The 25,070-nt window shown below is 35.8% G+C and overlaps 1 protein-coding gene across 3 annotated transcripts in view; it reads right to left on the reverse strand.

Annotated features, from left to right (window-relative positions):
* Positions 1–18,386: 18,386 nt before the first annotated feature.
* Positions 18,387–25,070, reverse strand: part of PXDN (peroxidasin) — an 82,582-nt gene continuing 75,898 nt past the window's right edge. For all 3 annotated transcript variants that reach the window (XM_088052663.1, XM_005521894.3, XM_088052666.1), the window contains 3 exons: positions 22,929–23,061; positions 21,918–22,031; positions 18,387–21,290 (listed from right to left, as the gene is read on the reverse strand). In XM_088052663.1, coding sequence (XP_087908789.1) covers positions 21,168–21,290; positions 21,918–22,031; positions 22,929–23,061 — 370 coding nt within the window. In that variant the 3' untranslated portion in view covers positions 18,387–21,167. The remainder of the gene's footprint in view (positions 21,291–21,917; positions 22,032–22,928; positions 23,062–25,070) is intronic.

A 25,070-nucleotide genomic window follows, 5' to 3' on the forward strand; every position in this document is an offset into this window, starting at 1 on the left:
ATGGTAAAAGATGCCATCTGAGATGGCATGGGCAAAACTGGATGTTCAGTGCATTTTAGACAGCCGTTGTCTTTTCTAAATGGCTCTAAGAAAATGTTTTTTAAGGGGAAGTTTTCTGTAAATAGGAGATTTCTGATGGGTCTACTGTAGTTTTCTGACCCATGCCCAGAAATGAAGCCTTATTTCTTCTCTCTTGCCAAGATCATCTGATAAGCAGCCTTTAAATGCCTTCACAGTAGAACTGAAACAGGGTCAACTTTACAAAGAAAGCCCAGGGAAGGTCAGCTTTTGAGAGTGCTTGAGACATAGTTATTCATGTGAGAGAAAGGGCCAAATTTGAACTGGAACTTTCCAGAGCTTTTTCAATTTCCTTTTATTTTCAAAAAAGTAAGGATACAACTTGTTACAATGCCAAAGCCCAGCAAATGTAAGGAAAACCTTTAGGAAAATGTCCCAGTTTTAGGGACAGAGGATTTACTGGTTCAGCCAGAGAACAATTTTACAACAAACTTACAGTTAAAGGGAGCATCGTTTTAAAGATAGGGCAAGGATCTAGAAACTTCTGAGTGGTTTTAGATCCCTGAAATTTTGAAGGCCAAGCAGAGGACAGTTTAAAGTGTCTTGAATCTCTGCTCTAGAACCAAAACATCCGAAATCACTTGACATGTAAATGATTAGGTGTACTGAAAAAAATAAACAGGACAGTATTCTACCACAGGGTACTTCTGAAAAAAATTACTTTTTTTCAGTAAAGTAAGGCATAAATAAATGTGAGCAATGGGTCAAGTTTTTTGTTGTTTTTTTTTTCCATTGAAGTGCTTAATCTGACTTTCAGTATTTAATTTAATCACCAAAGCTTGGGCCTAAAGCCCTTTGCTGAGGGAAATCCAAGTTTAGAACATAAATACAACATTCCTGCATAATGAAGCTTTGATCTAATGAATAATAACATGGAAGGATTCTTGTTCTATTACTCCCACAACACAAATGAAATGGCCTTTGTGTAACTTTCTCTAGTCTTGATTACATCTGTATGTCATTTAGGTCTAAGAGAGCAAGACAAAAGTAATTATAATTCTGTTGGCTTAAGAGCAATCTTTGCTTTTGGACACAGAGGTTTCAAAAGGGGTTGAATTGCCTTTCTCCCCCCCCCCCCCAAAACCCCTGTTTTTATTTTAAGTTTCTTTTAAAAAACAGAATGAAGAAATGGGGGGGAAAAAAAATGAGCTCATTATATGGCTAGTGCTACTTGTTGCTTCTTGTGAGCTTGTCCAGAGCTCATAATGCACATTTCCTTCAGAAAGGAGATAAAGTTTTACATAAATAAAGATAGCATGGTGTCGTGCTACTGGAATTGTGCAGGCTTAAAGCAGCCTCTAAATATATTCTGTATGATTATGCTGAATGTCTTTCTAGTCCCTATGGTAACCAAAGGAACAATCAGTTGCTCTGAGGACAAGTGGAAAAGAAATGCTATGAGAAAAACAGACCCTTTCTGACTAGAGCAAGGAAGAGACATGATCTCTGCAGCCTCCTGGAAATAATGCACACTGTTGTTATAACTTTAAGCATGTAAACAAAGATCCAAGTATCACAAAGGGGATGAAAAATAAAGAGCTGGCACAATGTTCTGTGCTGAGGTACAGAGGTAATTTTCAGCTTGTAGTTATTATTTCCCTGCTACTGCCAAGGCTTCCATAGACTAATCTCTACTCTTTCAGGGTTTCTAATTGGATATCTTCTGAACAAAGTCTCACAACTCATTTTGCTCAGCACCCAACATCAGTCATCTTTAGAGGTGCATCCAAGGCACTGCCAGGCATAAGTAGGATTTCCTTACTCCAGGGCAGAAATACTTATTAACACCAGCATAGAATATCTGCAGCATTCCCACTAGAACTCAATAAGCTAAGTTTCTTGTTGCAAAATAATCTTATTTTCATGGAGAAAAATATTAATTTTTCATAATGTTGAATGTATGTGAGATCAGCTTGGTATACTGAAGATACTTATTCTTGTTGTTTTTGCTGTAGAGATTTCAGAGAGCAGGAAGGAAATGTCCCTGAGGAACACAAGAGAAAGGAAGAGGATCTGGAGCATGAATTTGCAGCAGAGAATTGGAGGAACTAGCTGGGGAAGAGGAGCACCTGGCATAGTAATTGAATCTCATAACATGATTTTACATGTGAACATCAAATCTGTAGCAAACATTTAAAACCATGTATGTTAAATACACTTTCTAAAAAAATATATCTATGCACCTAAACATGTAAAAATGTCACTAAAATATTACTATATTAATAACTGTAACAGTGAAGAGTTCATAACCATAACTGATTTTACTCATTGTCTAACTGAGTCATGCTTGCTAACTGAGCATCCCATAATGCTCAAACTAGCAAAATATTGTTTGCTATCAAATTATTGTTTAAAACTTTTATTTTCTTACATCTCACTCTAAAGCTTAAAGAGTTCTTTTGGGCTTCACACCAGAAAAATGACTGCCACTGAAAGGGTCCCTTTATGTTTTGTCTCTGATGTAGGAAAAACTGGCTCTAAATGCAGATTTAGAGATTTTTTTACCTCACTCATCATTCTCCGCAGGCATCATCTTTTGAAATCTTTCTCTTCCATTATTTGAAAAGGTGGAAGAAGAAATTCAACACATTTAGTGTACTACATAGAGAAAAATGCATTTTTCCTTTCTGCATATCACTTCCAGAATTTCAGCAGCAGATGTAACTGAACTACCAAAGCTTCTGAGTCCAGAGGGGATGCAAGATCCCTTCCTTCTGCCCTAGGTAAGGTACACTGTTTTCTTAGTCATTTTTGAGTGGAACCTCCTAGGCAGAAATATGTGTACATGTGCTGGGTTTTGGAATTCCATACAGTTAATTTACAATTCCACCATATGTGGAATGATCTGGACAAAGTTGGCCTACTGGATGTGATGTACAGACTGACATCTCAGAGCTAAAGTCCACACTTGCACTAGGTCTGGTCCATCCAAAACATGATCTACTAGTGAACCATAAGCAGATTACAGTTAATACAGTAGTCTCAGTGTACAACATGCATTACTGACCTCCACTATAGTAATTACCATTAGTGGCTAATAAAACACAAATCATCCTCAAGTGTCCCTGTAATCCTCAAATTCATACATGTACATCTGGTGAAGAAATTTACTTTTAGGGCATATTAATAGCATGTACCAACTTACTTTCCAAATCTAGAAATTATATTTTTCATCTTTTATATCTCATAAGGCAGAAATTTTTACCATTATTTTTTTCTGTGTTCTCTTGATGCAGGGATTTCTTGAAGCCAAATCCCTCATGCTTTTTTTGCTGCATTTATTTACTTTCCAACACCCCTTCTCTCTCATTGGAGCACACAAATCTCAGAAAAGTGATGGCCATGGAAGGCAAATGTTAGCAGCAGCAGGAAGAAGATGGATGCTAGGTCCAGGTTGGACAAAACTTCAAATTAAGAACATATGCACTCACCCTCTTATCTCCTTTCCACTTTATCAAGACAGATCTCTTGCTTCAAACACCCCTAACAGTATGAGGTCTGTCAGTGAAAGTGCCTAGGTCTACAGAGTCCTGGGGAAAAGAATAGTGTCACTTCAATCACATGAATGCATCATTAATCAAGTAGTAAAAAAGTGCTGGGTTTACAAAGTTGTACTTTTTCTCCATGCTGGATTTTATCACTTCCAGCAAACTGTTGGTAGCATGACAAAAAAAAAGAGAAAGAACAAGTTCTTTGGATTATCAGAGCTCACTATCAGTCATCGTGAGGACTGCAAATATTGATAACGTCCTGGGCTGGGCATCCAATTCCAAGCGCAGAGCTGTTTTTTACTCTTTTACTCTTTTTACTGTGTGCTGAGGGAGAGCCTTAAGGAAGTTGTTCAAAGGCAGACTGAAGATTGTTGTTCTTCCCTGCCACACACTTCATGGCCAAAAACTGGAGGGGAGCTAACAAACACTATAAATAAGGAAAAATAAATATAAAAAGACTAAAAGAGGTTACAATAAAGCAGAAATTGGAAAAAGGCAAAAGTCAAAAAACAAGCAACAGTCTAAATAGAGACCGGCTGGCATCAGTTCAAGCTATGGGACTTATTTAAGGCAGTCACCTTTAAAAAGAAGCTGTAAAAATGCCTTGGTTGTATCAACAACTTGAGCCTTTCTACAGAGTAAAATCGCTGTTTGTCTTTCTTTACCCTGTTTTCTCTGTTTTTTCATGCATCTTGCATTTCCCTCAGGTCCTATTCCTCACAGATAAATTTTTCTCCTGCTCAGAAATGTATTACTTTGACTACTTAAACTCTTTTTTTTTTTTAAATTATACTGATAAACAGTGGTATTTTTCTGGGTCTTTGACAAGGGATGACATCTTTAAATAATAGTAAGTTAATGCAACACAAATATTTGCACAATTTTTTTACTATGTCTCAAAATAACAGCAAGGCAGTTAAAAGTATAAACACTTCTTAAGAATAAAAATGTTTCAACTTTGCCATCTATAAAGATGAACAATTAAGAAAAACTAATGTATGAAAATGAGATTACCATAAAATGGCACAGAATAGTTATTGTGAACATTTTTTGTTGCTTAAATGGGGATAAAATATTGATGAAAAGTATTTTTAAAATAACCAACTTTTTAAAATATCCTGTGACAGAAAACATAAATGGTATTGGCTGTGTCCCAAGTAGAAACAAGCTAAAATATCCATGGGGTTGTAAAGATTTCCCAGAAACTCCTTGAAACTGTGAAGTGTGTCACAAGGAGTATTTTCCTGGTGAAACCGTATAAAAATAGCTTCAATAAAGTTAGCAAAGGAGTTAATTCTGGCAGAAGGGATCTGCTTTGAGTCATTAAGATGTTGCTCTCTCCTCATGTATCATTGTCAATTTAAATCAAGGGATACTACAGCTCAAACTGCCAGAGAAGAGTAAAACCTGGGAATGGTAACTTATTACCTCATTTCCAGTCTTGGACCTTGGGCTGCCAGGAGTGTCCTCTGCCCCTTTTTGTCTCAGTACGAGACACTGTTCAACCCATCTGTCTACCCCACTGCCTTCTTACCCTTTCTACACACTGAGGAAAATGTAGGTGTAGCTAGCCATTTTAGAAAGATAATTTGTTCCAAGCTGTTATGTTTCTCAAGTGAATGTCAGATGAATCCATAATTGTGGGAACTCTTGAAACATTTCCAGCCTTACACAACATGTTTGTTTTAGGGCTCCGGTAACGTCTGTAATGTGTGGGTCTGCTGAGATTTGGAACAGATGCATTATTTTCCTCAGCCACCTGGAAGAAAGTAAAATATTGAAAAAAGTTGTTTTATAAGGACTCCCTGGTGTCCACAAACTGGTCTGGTTAATAAAAGAGAAAATATTTCTGACTTTTTTCAGCTGCAAAACAAATAGTAAACATATAATTGCTGCTTTCTGTCAAGGACATAAAAATGTCAGGAGGCTTGCAAGGTTTGAAATCAACACACAGTAGCTTGCCTAGTGTCCTGATTTTGGGGTACATTAAAGATTTCTGAATGTACTTTTCAGACCTGTCCTGTAAACCTGAAACTGAAGAAAGAAGACCTCAAACCCATGTGCAATTCAGTGTAAACTAGGTGGTTTTAGCAAGAGTTAGAAGAAATTCATACGGTTGTTTTAAGTTCTTAAATTCTTTTACTGGGGAAAAGACACACTTGAAGCTTACACTTTTGAGAGCAAAAGATCTTTGAAAAAAGAAAAAGTTGCCAAGGTCAAATGGCAGCCCAAAGAATAGACTTCTCCAAATTGAGTAATGTTCAGCTTTTTGCAAACGCCCTTGAAATTAACAGCAAACTATTTCACATACACAAATATCACCAGCCATAACATTTGCTGAAGTCCTCCTCTGCTTCCACTCAATATAACGAAATGTGGCAAAATCCTTCATGTTTACAGGCTTTACAACCCTGATAGGGTTATAAATATATTTAATAAATAATATATAATACTCCTGCTTTACATGTTACAACTCAGCTGCAAGACATATACACTGGAATTTCCAAACTAGGTTTCAGATCTATATATTTCATTAAAATTATTTTTTTTATTTAGTTGGAACTCTAAAATTTCAAAGAAAACAAGCTGCATCTATTGCCAAGAGAACATCAACTTTAACTGAAGTTATCTTTTGTTTCTGCATTTCAGAGATCAAATGGCAATGATTAAAATATGATTTTGTAACAAATATTTATGCATCGCTAACAAAATTCCTGCATTGTTCTTGTGTGCTGGCCATTGTGTAAGACCAGCTCTTTATACCACAGTTAGTTCATCTCATATTTGAAATATAAATTATGACATTTATATGGCAAAGTGCTGTGTAAAGGGATCAGTGTGAGAGAAGTTGGCTCTTCCTGAAAAAAAGAAACCAAATAAAATGTTTCTTTTTCAATCTTCTCCTCTGCTAAGTGAACCAGAATATAAGGACATTTAGTTGTAATACTAAGAAAATGAAATATGGGATACATTCCTCTCCTTTCACCCCCCTCCCCCAAAACCTAAATCTTCATTATCTAGCAATTTACACTGATCTACGTCTGCAAAACTGCATAGCTGCATTTGAAAATCCCAAAGGCCTACTGCAATTCCTAACAGATGTATCATTGCTTTTATACAAAGGGGAATAATGTGGCCCACTAACCACAAGAAATACATCAAATTATATCTCTGGAGATGACTATAGCGTCTGGTGATGATATCATGTGCCAACTAGTTTCTTTGGCATCTTACACAGACCTAGAATTAGGTCTGTCTGTGAAGCTCAGTAGAGAATTGTACTACAGTTCACTTCTCATTGCCTTTTCAGAGATGCTATGGAACATTTAATTGAAATGATAATGCATTTATGAAGTCTATTATTTAGTAAGCAATTTTTCATCCTTACATCATGGATATAATCCAGATATCAGGTTTACAGGCAATGTCTACTTATGTTAGACTAAAAATTGCTCTGCTGGGGCTTGATGACATGCTTGATTTTTCCAACTAAGCCCAATCTGGATGCAAAGTGGGAGATGAGCAAACCTGGATGAAAATCTAATGGAAGCAGAAGGATTAAGATGAGTAGCTAAGGATACAAGGAGGAGAAAAAAGCAAGCACCCAAGATGACAATGCAGAAGAGAAGGAAAACTGAAGGGTGCATCAGGGAAGTGACAGCAGGGCTAGATCCAAACAGGGATTGTCAGCTAATGTAGGATGGACCTTCAAGCAGCCCACATACTTGCCAGTTATCCCAGGCATCATCTAGTCCCCTGGTTTTTAGATATCTAAGAATTGCCACTCTTTAAAATTGTTTGTGCTGTCGCACTATGTTAGGAATGGCGAGAAGTACATCATGACTCTCTTAGTTGCATTGTCCAAGAGAGCAAAGTTTATTATTCTTGATCTTGTTTTATAGACATGTTTGAGAAGGTCTGAGAGGTAAAACTCTCGCTGATCATTAAAGCAACACATCACCAGCATTGGTTAAGTGGAACACCACCCCTTTACTGTTTCCTAAACGCCACCTGCAAAGATTGTTGTCCTTTACCCGGGACTGTTTGGATTCTTTCTCATGCTTTCTCAGGCCAGAGTGAGAAGCCTGCATGACTTAGTTTCACACAGGCTCTGTTCCCTGCTTGCTTTCAGCATCCATTCTAACCTTTTGGAAAGTGTTAGCTGGAATGAGATGGAAAAGTGCAGGTCCTTTAACTCATTTGCAGTTGAGTGAAGTCTGGCATTGTTTCATTTACTGTCATACAGAGCTCCATCAACCTGATCCCTTGGAGTCGGCTGCGTGTCTCCATCACTGCCCTGGCCTACAATCAGTTGTTCTTGCATGCCTAGCCTAGCCTTCAGATAAAGTTGTTCTCAAGTCTGTGAATATATATAAATGCAAATATACTTTTTATGTTATGACACCAAGTAGTCAATGGTCATTCAGAAAATTTGCCACAGGATAACAAGATCACTGGTCATTATCATATAAATATTTTAGTAAAAACATCCATGCAAATTAGATAAAGAATTCAAAGACTAAGGGAGAGTAAGGGTATATCTAAGAAACACTGTGCTTAATTCCCATGCTCAACTTTTTACAGGGAAATCTCTAATTGAACTTCTTAAATAGAATTAAAACTGCTAATTCCTTTTAGAGTAAGGGAATGAAAATATAATTAATGCTGTAAAAATATACCTATCTTCAGTCAGAAGAATTTGAATTCAGCTGTGAAATTAGCCCATCTCTCATCCTTCATCAGGAACATTTATGAAAGGGACATCTCTCCATCTTTATCAAGAAGTCTTGATAAAGAACTTGGAAAAAATTAACTTGTTATTGAGGATGATTGAACATTGCATGGTGGCAGACACTCCAGTGTTTTGAGAAAGCAGAAGCATGTCTTGTCTGATTCCATGCTTGCCTGGGAAAATTTAAGGAAGGTAAATATGGCAAGAGGCTGTGAAGACAATATTTTCCAGATGAATTTAGGATGAAGATTGTCTGAAAAAATCAGACATTCTCTGAAAGATGGAATTTAGGAGTCATCCAACATCTCGGAAAATTAAAACTGATGAAAACTTAATTCTATCTGGTAGCAGAGACAGTATTTTTATCTATGCCTTGTCTGATGATGATTTGAGGACTTATTTTTAAGGGCACAGACTATTTGACAGGAATTAGATATGCACAAGTATGGTCTAACAAATTCTTCACATGCTTAACTCCATCTACGTGAGAGGAAGAAAAGACAGGCAACTTTAAATCTCGACTACAGAGCAGCTAATAGGAAACAGCAGGCACTACAAGGCCATTATCAGCTACTCCCCAACCTGGAAAACTTCTGTCATAATCAGATCATCTAAGACTCAGCTTCCCCCTCTTTTTAAAGGTTCATGGAAGTGTTATACATGGTAGATTTGTCTTCCTTTGATTGACCAAACTCCTATTCCAAAAAAGGCAAAGGTCACCAAAATGAAAAATAAATAGGGAAAGGAAATAACACATAAGAAGGAACAGCAGTAAGCTTTTTCTGAGACACAACAGGCCACCAGTGAGCTTCAGAGATTTTAAAAGACTTTAAAAGACTTTAAGAGGCCTGCATCGTTTTTACAGATGGGAGACTTAAATATTGAGAGCTTAAATTAATTGCCTGAGCATGCTAAAAGCCAACAAGAATGAAACCAACCTGTTTCTTATCTTCAAGGCCATCCTGCCTTCAATTAATTGTTCCAAATCTACTCAATAGTAAAGAGATGTTTTTCCCTCTGTCTGCCTTGATCCACAATATTATGATCAAAATGTCAAATAGTATCAATGTAGAAACCAATAACTCTGGAGACAGGAAGGTGAGCAGCTCCATTAGCCAAGTGTCCAAGCCAATGTGTTTAAGAGAAAAACTTCCTCCTAAATACCGTTTAACGACTTAGGCTAACTTACAGCTTGACTGGCAGAGTTGAAAACCATTTTCTTGCTTCCTTAATCTATTTTGGGCAATTAATTCAACCTCTGACTTTTACTTTTTAAAAAACATTTTATTTTGCTTTGTTCATGAATATAAAACACATTAAAAAAAGGATACATTGTGCAGACTGTAGAGTACTCCCAAATAGTTAATTTCCACTTCTCAGGACACAGCTCTCTGTTGCCTTCAGGTCACACAAACAGAATTGTGATAGTGAATAGAAATCTCTGTTACTGAGAAACAACTAATACATGGATAAACGTGTAAAAAATACCTATTAATATCAGATACTAGGTACAAGAGACCTAACTACTGGTTTTACCTGGAGTAGAATTAACTGTATTTATGAATTTATGAATTAACTGTACAGTGGCCAGTACAGGGCTGTGTTTTGGATTTGGGCTGAACACAGGGTTGATAATACAGAGATGTTTTTGTTATTGCTGAGCAGGGGTCACACAGAGCCAAGGCCTTTTCTGCTTTCTGTGCTGCCACACTGGTGAGGAGGCTGGGGGTACCTGGGAGGCTGGGAGGAGACACAGCCAGGACAGGTGATCCAGATTGACCAGAGGGATATTCCAGACCATACAACATCATGCTCAGTATATGAAGTGGGGGAAGGAAGGAAGAAGGAAGGAAGGAAGGGGAAGGAAGGGAAGAAGGAAGAAGAGGGAATGTTTGTCTTCCCAAGTCATTGTTGTATGTGATGGGGCCCTGCTCTCCTGGAGATGGCTGAACACCTGCCTAAACTTGGGAAGCACTGAATTAATTCCTTGTTTTGCTTTCCTTTTCCTATTAAACTGTCTTTATCTCAATCCATAAGATTTCCATCTTTTTTTCCTAGCTCTTACCCTTCTGACCCTCTCCCCAAATCCATTAGTGGTGGGGGGTAAAAGGCTGCATGGGACTTGGTTGCTGGGTGGGGTGAAACCATGATATTGTGTCATGTTAAAATCATTGTCAAAGGAGTATACAAGCTATTAACACAGTAGATGCAACTTATCACTTAGAAAATCCTATTTTAAATACTGCAGATAGTTCTTACATGGTGATTTTCCTTTCACAGAGAATAGAATTTTCTAGATAATGATGAGTAAATCAGCATATAAGTAGGTATGATGTATTCAGATATGCTGAAAATCTTGAAAATTAACAATTTAATATACATTTATTTTTGTGCATCCTGCACTCACTTTTGTGTAAATTTTACCATGGACTGAACAAATTAATTCCCTCAGTTTACCTCAGGGATTATTCCACACTTTGAAGAATTTAATAGGGTAGTTCAATGCCCAATGGCCATTTTTCTACTCCTACAATAAAAAAAAAACCCCTTCCTTCCATTTTTCCCAAACATTTCCTTCAAAATAATTGTGAATCATTGCCACTTCATGATGGTTGCTTGGCAAAAAAGGTCTGTTAACTCCCTTAGGAAACCAGTCCCCATGAGACCATAAATGCTGGTTTTCTCTTATACCCATCCCCTTTGACAGAACACTTCGGTGAGGATTTTGGATCACTTGTTTAGGTACAGGGTCACCAGTGTCATGCAATAGAGAGTCATGTGGACTACAGAGGTCACTAGATAGGTGTAAGAAATATATGCATCTTAAAAATAAACACATGCAACCATTACAGAAACAAAGACTTTAACTCATAAAATATTTCATAATTGAAAGAAAATACATGTAATAAAGGAATACTTTTTTTCAGTGGAAGTTTCCTTCCTGCCTTCAGCTGGAAATTAATGTATTCTATAGAGATATTTAACTAATTTGCTCTCAAGTTTACAAGACAAAAAGGAAGTATGGGTTTTCTGCCTGATTGCCAGAGATTTTATTCAGGGCCCAAGAGAGAAATGTGTTCATGTAAGTCATGATCCTGTGCGTGCTTCCTTGGTGTGTTGTGCCAAGACTGATGCAACAAGCCTTGGGAATCTTCACTGAAGACCCAAACGTGCTAACTGAGATCTGAGATAGCAGCCATCACCCTGACAGTCTGGCAAGCTGACTAGAAGAATTCTCTGAATCTGCTGGGAGAGTCAAAGATATCCTGTAAAGAGTGAAGCATTTCCTGATATCTTGCCCAAACCACAAATATTAGTTTTCACATGGATTCTAATTTCATTTGTATCTAGCACTCACAAGGATTGACCTTGTGTAACAAAATCTACCTAGAAAAAAATAAAATAAAATATTTTCTAGGATAACATCACCAAGGTTATTATTGATGTCCTGTAAAAGGAATACATTTAGTGAAATCCTGTCCTTAAACTGTAGTCACATATTATACCTGCTGATCTTATTAAGGAAGATTTCCAAGTAAATTGGTCATGAGTGTTCCTTGGGACACTTCTGTTTTCAGGAGCCGCAACTAACTTCTCTGTTTATTCAGTTTGCTTGCACTGGGCACTTGTGTAAACAAACAAAAATTAGGACAGAGGCCTGAGACATTACAGAGAATAGGATTTTTTCCTAATGAAAATATGCTGTTCAGTGTTGGCATACCAAAGTGTAGTAAGATGGTATTACTGAAACTGATCTCCTGATCTTCTACCTTAGACACCAAACTCCTTCTCCCTCTTAACACACAAAATCCAGAACTTCAGGAATATTATTTGATTATCTAGGTGGAAATCCTGGCCCAACAAGAGTGTTTCCCATGACTGACCATGATGTGTCAATGACATCACTACATTGACTTAGCAGAGAGAAGATTCCAGCTTTGTCTTATCTCTTGTTAAGAGATTTTTGTGGGCTTTCAGAATGGAAAGAAGGCCACCTGTTTGGCTGATGATAGGAAGACAAAACAGAAAAAACAGTCCACTTAGGTAAGCAGTTTCTACAACACTTTTCCAAGATCATACCTTATTAAGATCTTAAATTGTAAGTATTTAAATTTTCTATAATCCCATAGGAAAATTAAGACGATGATTTTAAAACAGCTGAAATGAGCTGGCACAGTCACTGCCATTAGCTTTCTTCAGACCAGACTTAGTACTAATATCTTGTTTGCTTTGCAAAAACCTGCGAAAATAAAACTATACCATTTTCTGTGGAAGTCTGGGATTAACCCTCTAGTTTGTACTTAGTAATAAGCAGTCAACTACTCAAGATTTGATTTACAAATAAATGTGTAATTGTTGTGGCATTTCCATTTTCTTCTATTCTATCCCTTTTATATTTACTATTTAAAGTAGTAGCTAATTTTAAAATACCATGTAAGCAACTTTTCTATGCACAAATATTCTAATAGTCAAAAAAATAAATACTATGGATTTTAAGGTGGTCATAGCTAAATACTGCTAATGTGAAGGCTTCTAGAAGACAGGTAAGATGGTTTGCAGGGTTTCTAATGGAGAAGCAAAATCATAACCAGTAATTCAGGACAGAAGAGAGACACACTCCTTTCTAACAGCTTGTAGACAAGTGACGCTACAAAGCCCACCAAGGCTGGTATTTGCAGTGTTAGTCTTAACAGAGACACCAAGGCATGAATGAACTCAGATCGTCATCTGTGTCTAAGTAATTTTCCAGAGCTGTGGTGGAGTTCAGAGGCGCTAGGAAGTTCTCACATCTGCCAAGCACGGCTGTTCTGCAGGCCAAGGCATTTTATTTTCCAGTGGTGCAAATCCAGCACTAAAATATGCAAAGTTCCTGACCACAGCTATAGCTCCATGTAATCCAAACTCTTTAAACTTCTAATATAAACAGTTTTCCAACCATATTTTTTCTGCTCCTTCATAAGTGTGGGCTATTCTTGTTTTAATCTAATTTAAATTAGAGACAGAACTAAGGGTTGCAATACAGGAAAGCTGAAAGGGAAAAGAGAGACAAGATTATCACTAGGAACACACAACCTGTACCGTGTGTAAGGATTGTGTGTCAGGATTTACACACTGTGTAGACTTTCTACCAAAGCCTCTCTCTAAGCTCTTGTACCTTTAAATAGTGCATCTAGAGTGAAGCAAACAGCAGCCGATATGGGAGGGGAAAGGCCAGAGACCATAACCAGGTTCTTTTCATTTGTGAACATCCTCTCACCCCAGAAGGGAAGCAGCAGCTCAGCCTTAGTATATGAAAATTTGTTTTTCCTTTGATTTCTTATTCTCTCGAGTGTGGTCAGTCATACTTGGCTAATTATTGCTACAAGGAAGCTACAAGATGCATTCACCTGTAGCTGCATCAGAACTCTGTACTAGATTACATAACCTGAAACCTTAAGGATATTACTTTTGATAAAGAAAATTAATACAATTACTGAAAAATGTGGCTTATTTTCTAGACTGTTTATCTGAATAGAGTAACATAGTTAAATGCAAAATAATTCATGGGGAATAAAGAATATGACTCCTATTAAAAAAATTCAGACCCATAACATAACTAAAAGCAGCTCTAAGATCTGGCTGGACATGAATTCTTAGTGTCATTTAGCGAAGAAGAGTCATCTTACACTGCAAATGGCACCCATCTAAACCTTGTACTTTTGAAATTAAAACAAAAAGAAGGCTGATCTGTTTTAAAAATGAAACTGACAGTTAGGATGAGCAGTTCTGTAGCAGAAAACAAAACTATTGCAGGCTGAATTTTTTTTGTGAGAGTAGGTAACCCTCACTACATTTTAAATTATGGTGATGTGGAAGTAACATTTTAAAATTTTCCATCAAGACTGGAAGTATTTTTAAGACCCTATTCAAACACAAGGTAGTGTTTTAATGCAAGAAACTCTGGACAAACTGAGTTTACTAGACAAGGCTACAGTAACTTTAAAGTTAAATCAGGGCTTTAATGGTCTGTTAATCTAAAGCACTAGGTAGGAGCCACACCCCTTTTTATCACTCCCAATGTGCAAAATCCTTGAACTCAAAAAAGTGAGGTGACATTTTCTGATATGCATCTGCAGATAAAATAAAAAATACTAGCTGCTTGTGAAGTAGGTTGGGGTAAAAATGGCATTCCACTGCAAAGAAAACAAAAAAAAAGGAAGAAGAAAACAAAAAGTAAGAACATAAGATGAAGGTTTTAAAATCTACATTAATGTTTGCCTGTAGCAGAAACAAGCTGTCCTTTTCTGATTGCAAGGCACCTATTGTTTGGTATTGCCTGAATTGATTGTTGATATAAAAGAAAACCCAAATAATCCCACAGCAATATTTAAACACTCTCAATATAAGACAACAGCCTGGCAACATGTTAAGGGTGTATGAAAACATGCCAAGGCATTTCACATGGAAGAAAACATTTATTCTACTCCTACAATGTCTCCAGTCTGCTGTACTCCATTCAAGAAAGCTATTTCCACAAAGCCTTTTCTGTGACAACACTGGAATTTTTAAATAAAAATGTAGGTTGCCAAATAACTGATTTTCACCCACAGGCAGAGAAAATAATTGATTAAAACAGCTTAAGTATTCCTTCAGCAACTGGAATTCCTCTCTACATATGAGAATTGTCACACTTACCTCGCAGGTGTAGCAAGAAGATGACTTTCTCCAAAAAGAGTGACCTAGGAAAGAGCAAGCCCTCAGCTTGTTGTCTTCTAACAGAGTTCCATGGAAGTGTGAAATCGATGTTATTGAAATCTATAACAGTGCCAAATCTGTCACCCAAGCACAGGAAAAGAACAGGAACCCCCGTATGTCCCTCTGGGAAATGTTTTTAACTGGCTGACTCTGAATCTTTCTCCGAATCATCTCATTTGGGCCTCTCTTGTCCTTGTTCACCAGCCAAGACCTGCCATTCTGGGTCAGGCTGATTATTTGCCCTAATAAATACCTTGACCTTCAGTCCTGAGTTCATATTTAAGTCCTTTAGCTGTGAAAGCAGGTAGGATAGAAAAAAAATAAATCTTCATTGCAAGAAAGGCAATGCACAGAGTGGAGGTAGGGAACTAAAAACCAGCCTTACTACCGCTAGTAGCTGGTTCAATAAATGATGAAATTGCTTCCCAGTGCCCCAGGGTTCTCTATCACAGTCTAGTATATCTATTGCTTTGGTATAATTAATCTGTTCCTATATTCTTAATGAATTTTTGTATTTGCCTGAAAAAAATTCAGAGGCCTTGATGAAATCTTTCCTTTTTTCTCCTTGCTGACATAAAACTTTTCTCTGGACAACTCCTGACTATTTTTTTTCTTCCTCTGGACACCTTTTTCACGCTTATCTCTGTGAAAAGAGACATGAAACACTTTGCCATTTCAATTCTTGGAATGGCTGCACAGCAGATTAACCAATTACAGCATCTCATAAAGATGTAAGTAGATAAGGAGATTTGTTTTGGCAACTCAGCAACAGCACATGAGTTGTGGGAATGTAAAGTTGTATCACTGAGGGAGCCATCAAAAAATACAAACATCTTTACCAAATGCAATGATTAAGTTTATTCCTTTATTGAAGGAATTTCTGTTCTGTTTGTTCCATTTCCGAATCTAAACAGATATTCAATTCATATCTTTTCAGCTAAACACAACTAGCTGGATCTTCTTGTGACTTAGACATATCTGATCTGTACTCTGCTCCATCTGTTAGCAGGCTGTAATGCTTAAACCCCATGAAAGGACCATTCATAACACTGCCAGCTGGACAGCAAATACATCGGACCCAAAAGAAAAGGAGAAATGTGCTGGAGGTGCAGATGTTTCCCTGCCATGTCATAGCAGGGAAAGTGGGAAAAAAAGGAAAGTAAAGGAACTATGTCATGAAAGACAGAACTCAAGGAAATGGCCTTAAGCTTTAAGGTCTTTAATGGCCTTAAGCTTAAGGGAAGGTTTAGGCTGGGTATCTGAAAAAGGTTCTTCACCCAGAGTGTGGTTGGGCACTGGAACAGGCTCCCCAGGGAAGTGATCACAGCACCAAACCTGACAGAGCTCAAGAAGCATTTGGACAGTGCTCTCAGGCACAGGCTGTGACTCTTGGAAATTCGGGGCCAGGAGCTGCACTCAGTGATCCATGTGACTCCCTTCTAACTCATTCTGTGGTTCTATGAGCTAAGCATCCAGGACAATTGCAAAACAACAGTCTGGTATTCTTAGTATGTCTGCTTTAAAATATGCTGTTAAACAAGAACCCTGCCTTTTCATGACTCAGAACAATCTTCTGATTAGGTACATCATAATGCAAAGCTGTTCAGGACAGTATTAGTGTTGAGCAACTTACTAAGCATTTAGCAATTTACTGGTTCACATTGGTTTTAATGTTTATTGTTTCATTCCACTGGGAGCCTGACAAAGTTCCAGCTTGAATGAGGTATGTGCGTATGCTCATATTAGTATTTCTTTGTTTACACAGTTTATTCACATATTGAATCTCATTTTTTCTTATACAAAAAAAAAAAATAGTGAATTCTGAAATATATTTCACTGAACCCCGTGTTGTAGATGAGAGACCATTAGAGGGCATTATGTCATCTTTTCTTCTACTGGTAATTTTATAATTTTATTACACAGTTATGTGCATCACTAAAACTATTTTAACAATACGACAAAAGAATAATGCAGATGTTTTGAGAAAATTAGTCAAATATACCAGCTTTTGATACCTTAATCTAGTTGTCAGACTAAAACCATGGAACACTCCAACATGTCTAATGATCTCTCTGCAAAGATTACTGATTTGGTATATACTATAGGCAAAAAGCATGAAGCTAGTTGGGGATTGGAAAGAAAATATGAGGAGGAATACTTTAGATCACATAATGATATATGCTATGGCAGCAAAATATTATATTACAAAGTTAATGACTATGGGAGGTCATTCCCCATAAAGACAGCTTTAATCATACTGCAGCCAAATGATTCTTAGCTTAATGAACTAAAAGAAAAAAGTCAATTTACTTGATTTATTTTAAATGTAACTGAGTCTTCCTCAAAATATATCAGTATCAGTGCAAGGGGTTTTATTCTAAATGTCTACACTTTGTGGTTTGTTGGGAAACTTCTAGGCAATTAGCACGAAGTGTGGGTAAACAGCAGTATATTTCAGCTGCCTGCAGGAAAATACACAAATGACCTATTGCAGTTTTGCTTTTCTAGATTTGCCTTATGAAAAACTATAAACTATATAAACTATAGTGAAGTGCAATTAACTGCAACCTGAACACGATTCTTTACTTTGTCTCTTGTAGTCCATCTTTAACTTCTCCCATATCACTGTAAGGTAACTTAGAATTATATTAATTTCAGTGATATCGTATCACAAAATTCTTCAAATGAATTTCAAGTAAATCTGACAAAGGAACTGACCTAGTGTCCTAGAGATCCTAACACCTCACCAAACCATGAGAATAACTCATCATGTGTCCAGCAGTAATTCATATCCCAGGATAAAAAGAAAAAATGAGGTTAAGAAGATCTCTTGCAAAGACTCATTTTGAGCTGAGATTACATGAACCTGAATATCTGTTGGTAAAATGATGCGAAAAAAGAATGAATGTAGAATCAAGTGCTTGGGAAGGTAAATCATGACTGGATATATTTGGAAATGTGAGGAACTGTAAGAACAGGCTTAAATTTGTATGCATTTGTAGTTAATTGTTACGACATTCCCATTTAAAAAAAAAAAAAAGTTCAGCACTAAGGTCTAAACAATGCATTTGCTAAGAAATAAGTATATTTTAAAATATCCTTCCTAAACCTATGATATCTTTTCCAATCATCTAGAAGTAAACAGTGAACAGATACTTTAATTCTATGTGTTGTAATATTACATAAACTACTGAATCTACATGACTCATTAGCCCTTTGCTTACTTCTCAGAAACAGTCTTGATTATGACAATCCTGCTTAAGGTAAGTAATATGGATTTTATCAATGCCTACACATTGAAACTTCAGCAAATAATCTAAAGAACACATGTACAAGAAGAAATCTTGAAATTTACTTGGAAACGTGGCCCATTTTATTTTAACTGAAAAGCATTCATTTTACAGTGCAAACAGTTCTTTGGTAAATTTATTGATTAAAATAACAACAACGATGACTTTGTTTTAGGTAACATTAAAAAAGAAAATAAATATCTCAAATTTGCATAATATTACAGCAATATTCTCACAGTGGCTACTGAGGAAACGGTCACCTAGCCATTGGCCACTGTTTCAAAAATGTTAAAATCAAAGCTGATTCTAGAGACACTGCATTAAAACTGAACTAGTAAAAATCCATGACTGATTACATTTTAGATTGTGGATAAAGACCTGTTTTTTCTGGTTTATAAACAGATGGATGGTGGAAAATAACTCAATATTAGACATGTTACACTTGTTTAAGCATATCCAGACACCTAAGCCCATTTTATGTACCATATGAATAAACAGTGAACAGTGAAGAAAACCTCCAACTTTATTCTGGAGGTTGGAGAAAAGGAACAATCAGATATAAGGTACTATTTTATAATGTATAAAATGGAAACTCTCTTCTCCTATAAGCGGAAATCTTGAGAAAGTTTATTTAATATAAAATTGAAAAGAAAGAATGCAAGTAGTAACCAGTTGGATGTATTACTGCCTTATTTAACTGTTTGGACAGTTAAATTATATTTGGTTTAGCTCTGCAACCCTTCCTCTTTGAGGAATTTCTGCTATAGGTCAATGGGAGTTCCATCTGAGTTGTCAACAAAACACAGAGTATCAAAGAAACACAGGAATGACAATCTTTAGGAACCATATGATACTCAAATGTGCTCGCCACACAATTTCTAGAAGTATTAACGAAGACTATTACATAAATCAAAACATTGTATATAAAATCAATTAAAATATTCTTAAAAATATAAATTGCAATTCCATGTGTACCACACACCTTTAACACAGCACTCACATGTACATATTGCTTCTACCATAGTATGAAACAAAGTTTCCATAGTAAGCTTTAAAGTTACACCAAAGTTTGAATGTGTGTCATGGTAATATTTTATCAAATTAGAAATTATTAATGTTAGTAATCAGAGAAATTATGTGCCAAAATATGATAGTGGATTTCATATTGCTGTGCTAGGTTAGTTATTAGACAGGCATTTGTCCTACCATGCAATAATTAAGTACTCAGTCTGTTTGTATATTCTGAAATGCTTAACATATGAAGGTTTAATTTTGTGCAGAATTCTTTGATACCCCAATCACTGTCCCTTGAATTTGAATGCTTTAAACACAGAAATCAGTGAACCATGTAACTAGCACTAGGTTCTAGTGAGTCCTGACTTCTAAGGACTAAAGGACAGGGCAACAACCTCTAACAAATGTATTCAGGGAAAGAATCAATTCTGAATAAACAGAAAAAAAAAGCTGTAAAATGAGGTATGATTGTTGTCCTTCACTCAATATAATTCCTGGTCAAAAATATGCAGTTTGCATCCTAAAAAGTACACAACTTTGAAAGGCTAGTGTAGACATATACTCTATAATATTAAACATTTAAATGGGAGATAAAGTTCACTGCCAGATCATTTTTAACATGAATGATAAAAATATTGAGGTAAAAATATATATTCATTAGATGAAACTGGAAAAGAAAAAATAGAAATCAAATACCTTGTCAGAAAAAGTAGTCAATCCACAATTAATCATGCTGCTTGATTTTGATTTTTTTTTCAACAGTGCCACAATATAGGCAGGAACATATGTCTATTGGCAATATGCACAATGAATCAGTAGGAATCTTTGTATACAAAATGGCATGTGACATCTTTTCACATTTTCAAAACAGGGCCATACAATTACATGAGCTGATCAGAGATCAAGAGATGCATGCTTTCAAACTGACCTGGATGGTTAAGCTACAAAGATTTAAAATAAATGAAACAAACAAACAAAAAAATCTTGTCAAGCAATTACAAATGTTTTGACAAAAAGGATTAGGCTAATTTTGAAGATCAAATGCTACTCTGTCATGCATGTTTCCCTAGAATGACGAATGCTGTCAATTACATCTATATGTGTATCTATAATACACATTCAGCTGCTTTTGCTTTCTTCCAATTACAGTTATTTATATTTCCTTACTAATTCTAGCTTTTATTGCTTTGAAAATTTGGTTAATTTTGCTCCTTAAATTAAGGAAAGTATGTTGAAAGGTGTCAAGTAGCTTTCTTTATCTCCTTGCTGGTCCAGGCCCAGCAGTGATAGTGTGATTTAACAGAATCATGCATTGATGTTTGCAGAAACTGGCCTGGCTATGGCTATGCTCCAGGCACAGTGACCTCGTGTCTTCCTTTTCCTGGCATTTTACTAAATAACAGCAAAAAGTTAAGTATCAAGACAGACTGGTACTAGAAAGGGACAGTAAACTTTTAACGTTGCTAAGTAAAGATAGGAAACAAAGTGTTCAATTTAGACTAAATCCTAAACCCAGGCATTTTGGGTACCTAAAACTACCTGACAGTGTTCTTCTAAAGTAGCACCAGTTCGAGTTTGTCTAACCTGAGAAGTTAACACAATTAATTTTGACCTGTTTGCTATTTTCCCTTTTGTTAATTTTTGCATTGTGATTTACCTTCATGGGCAGAAAATAAAATGATACATTATGTTATACTGTTACAGCACCATTAGAATATTTCAAATCTTGACTTCTTGCTGTTGTTAGGACTGCAGTTACCTGTTTTCGCCATCAGCAGGCACTGATATGATTGAGGAGTATGAACCCTAAATTCTTAAAAAGTAGAGTTATGGCTTGTTTTTATTAGTGTTTTGTTGTAAGCAGATTGGACAGCAATCTCCTTTACCCTTCACAGGTGCTTCACAGTCAGCTGGTGGGCACGATTCTACAAAACAGGTAATCTGACCAGCCTGTGCCAGGATAAAAATAACAGAACAAATACATACTTAGCTACATGTTCCAAACATTTTTCATGTTATTGCAGAAAATATTCTCATTCATTCTCTAAATGTCAGGGTAATTATTATTAGTCAGGTAAGAAACTGAATAATATGGCAACTCCACATAGTTTGTTTTAGTATAAATTTACTTTAAGAAGGTTAAGGCACTCTCTGTATTACCACACTTCTTGATAAAGCAGCATATATGCTTTTGTCTAACACTGAGGTGCCACAGGGGTACCAAGCACTAACTTAATCTTTTAACTACCCTTTTAAAAAATTTCTCTCTGATGGAAGAAAATGACAATCTGGTACTAAGTCAAATGAGCTTTTATTGAAGAGAAAGCTCAAAGTGAAGTGCCTCACTTTGCAGTTAAACTTACCCATACATAAATAAAAATATAAGTATAATTGATAAGAGCTGGATTGCAAAACAATGTCCAAGGCAGGGATAATATAATTTTCTGGAAAAAAATCTGAAGAACCATAAAAAAAATTTGCAGGTATTACCCAGAAATTAGCAGGCACAAAATTGGAGCTGCTGTTTTAGAAGCAAAATTATCATTTCTATCTCAAAATTAATTTTCACATACTTACTTTGCATTCGCACACAGTACAAGGGTCCCTTTTCCAGGTTTCATTGCTGGAATATGATTTACCCTCTTCATCAGTGCAATCAGAATTACTGAGGCGTGATTCAAGTTTTTTTATCTGAAAACATTAAAAAAAATTAGTAACTGAATAAAAAAAGGTTTTTATTTGTGTAAAGTATACTGGCTTTTCTCTTATAATAGTCTCTATATAATCCTTGTTATACTTATCTGGGTTTTTCTTCTCACTACTTAGCTTTTATAAACCTAAAAGACTACAAACAGGTAATACATATAGAGATAGTCTTTCAAAAGAAAGCTAACAGAAAATATATCTTTCCTACCATTGGAATATTCAGCTAGAGCATGCAAAGAAAAAACTTCATGTTTTATATACAGAAAGACAAATATAAACTGTCAAAAATGTTTTGGAGAGGAAGTAAATTTTAAATTTTTTTTAAACACCTTAATTAAAAATGTTTACTTGAATTTTTTACTAACTTCTGTATGGGTGTATATTTCAAAAATGGGATTCCACTATAGCTGAATAGAGTTTACCTGCAAACATTGTAAAGTCTTTTCTAAATTATCTAGATCTTAACTGTTTGCAGTTGTAGTCTGGCAAATTACTTCTTATGAAGGTTGCATTTTAATCATTGATTTATACAGATTCTACACATTTCAAATAGTAAAAAAGATTTTATTAACACTACACTCAGATTTTTAAGGAAGAGATTAATTTTGTGTTTAACATACAATGGTTACACAAGGTTTCAGGTTCAAAACTCAAGAGGGTCCAGCTGTAGAATATTTCAGTACGACTTCAAAAGAACACAGAAATAAAGAATAATAACACACCAATTTCTGAGTTGATTTTTGTTTGAGATACTAAGTAGTGGGTTTTGTCTGCATAGGATGTCTAAATATTAAAAATGTAACACAGATGTTAAGAAAACATTATTAATTAAATTTACAATTAGATGTGATAGACTACAATTAGTTTATGATAGAATCTTACCTGATTTCTGAGGCTTGAAATAGTTTTTTGCATTTCCAAAACAAATTCTTTGAAGTCATTCACTGCGGGTACATTTCTATTTTCATTAGATGCGGATGTGGTATTACGGAAATATTTACTCTGTTTCACAGAACTGCAACGAATGAATGCCAAGTCAGGATATATTCATCTCACTCATTTTTATTTGACTCGATATTTTAGGACACATAACAAAAATGTAAAAGAACAGCAACCAACAAATGTAGGAATATGAACCACAACAGCAGCACACAAGACCAGCTGATGCTGAAGACAGACTCAGCACAGGTGAGCTCTAGAGTACTGTCAATATCACCAGCAACAGGGAATTTCTTATACTTTGAAAAATGATGTATTTCATGCAGGGGTACACCAGTGACACTATAGAGCATCATCTTGAATTCACCACTAAGCCTCTGTTGTAATGCAGTTAGGAAAAATGGTATGACCCAAAAAATGTACCCCCGAAAATGTAGACTTGTAAGTTCTTTCACTTATCTTGTTCTCCCCTGTTCCCCTTATTGGTTGTGTAAATTCCCTCCACCCCTTTCCCCCCTGTCTTTAAAAAGGACTGCTTATCGATACCTCTTCCTCTTTCCCTCCTGCCATCTCACCCTGAAGGATCCCAATAAATAAAGCTGTAACTGCCATCTCAGCAAAGGGAAAGAGCCCCGTTTTTAGGACCTTCTTTGGCAAGCTAATCTAACTCCCCCGTCTCCCTGGCTGCTGCAGGGCGGACAGCAGTGGCAGAGAGGCAGGGGGCATTAGAAATTACAGCAAGCCTCCAATACGAAAACAGACTAAAGTGAAAGAGTCTTAAAAGTGTTCCCCCTCCAATATGAAATTCACATTTCACTTTCTGAACCATAGATTCCTCCTCTGCAGCCTTGGTAGCAAAACAGAAAGTTAGGTTTCATAAATACATGAGAAGCACTTCTAGATATGAACATATATTTAATTAACGTTTGAGGTCAACACTACTTATAGTACACAAAATCAAAAGTCTTTTGTCTCTAGTACTTTCCAGCTGATATCTCATAACAGATATATAACACAAAATTGTGTTAATCAATTCAATCTGTTTATGAGAAAGAGTAACAAAAAGAACTGTCTGTAACTAAAAATCTATTTATCTGATACCACTTGAAAAAACAGGTATTCAAAAGCATGGCTAACACTAATTTTTAAGTCACTTATTACATTAAGATCCTTGAATCCATTTACTTTTTTGAAGATTCTTGAATTCATTAATAATTACAGGCATTACTATTTTGTTAACATGTCATCTCCAGTGGTAAGGGATACCCAAAGAATGAACTGGCAAAGAAATTCTCATGTATCAGGGCTCAGGATAATCTTTCTGCATAAATTAAAACAGCACTTACTGGCAGGCATTCAAGCTACTTAGTTTCCCATAGTTTTTCATCTAAATTAGAGAAGAAGATCTCTAAATAACATAACATGCCAAAGTTCACGTAAACCAGCTGCTATTGTATAATAAAATATTTAATCTTCCCCACCTGTTCAAGTTATTGAAAATGAGAAGCTAAAAAAAGGGAGGAAAAAACCCTTCTCACCACAAATGCAATTTAAATACAACACTGAGCATGAAAATTTATGGGAATGTTCAATGTCTGAAGTTGCTTTAGCTCTATGATACAAATGAAGTATTGTAAATCTACTATTTTGTACTTTAGTAATTGGGCTGAAACAGTCAAACAAGCTGATACTTAGATGTATTTATTTTTCTATTGTTTTCATTTTTATTTAATTTAACCCCTTTTATAATTTTAGAATTATGGGACTAGCATCCTTAAAAAATGAATAGCTGTTTTTTAAATTTTTCTAGCAGTTCACTTGCAAAGATGGACAAAATATTCTTCTTCAAGGATTACTTCAAAGAAACCTACCTTTTCATATTATCTATAAGATATACAGCCTATACATAGTTGCTGTCTTCTCTTGTCTAATATCCTAAACACCTAAAGCATCTTTTATTTCAGGACAGATTCCTCTCAAATAAGTGGAATATAATCATGATGTTTCTACAAGCACTATAAGACCTCCAGAGTATTTGAAATAGCTGAAATTAATTTACCTCATTATGTATCTGTATAGATGCTT

This window comes from Pseudopodoces humilis, chromosome 3, assembly GCF_049639895.1.
Source record: "Pseudopodoces humilis isolate 2021_Gansu_Grassland_sample_001 chromosome 3, ASM4963989v1, whole genome shotgun sequence".
NCBI classification, from domain to species: Eukaryota; Metazoa; Chordata; class Aves; order Passeriformes; family Paridae; genus Pseudopodoces; species Pseudopodoces humilis.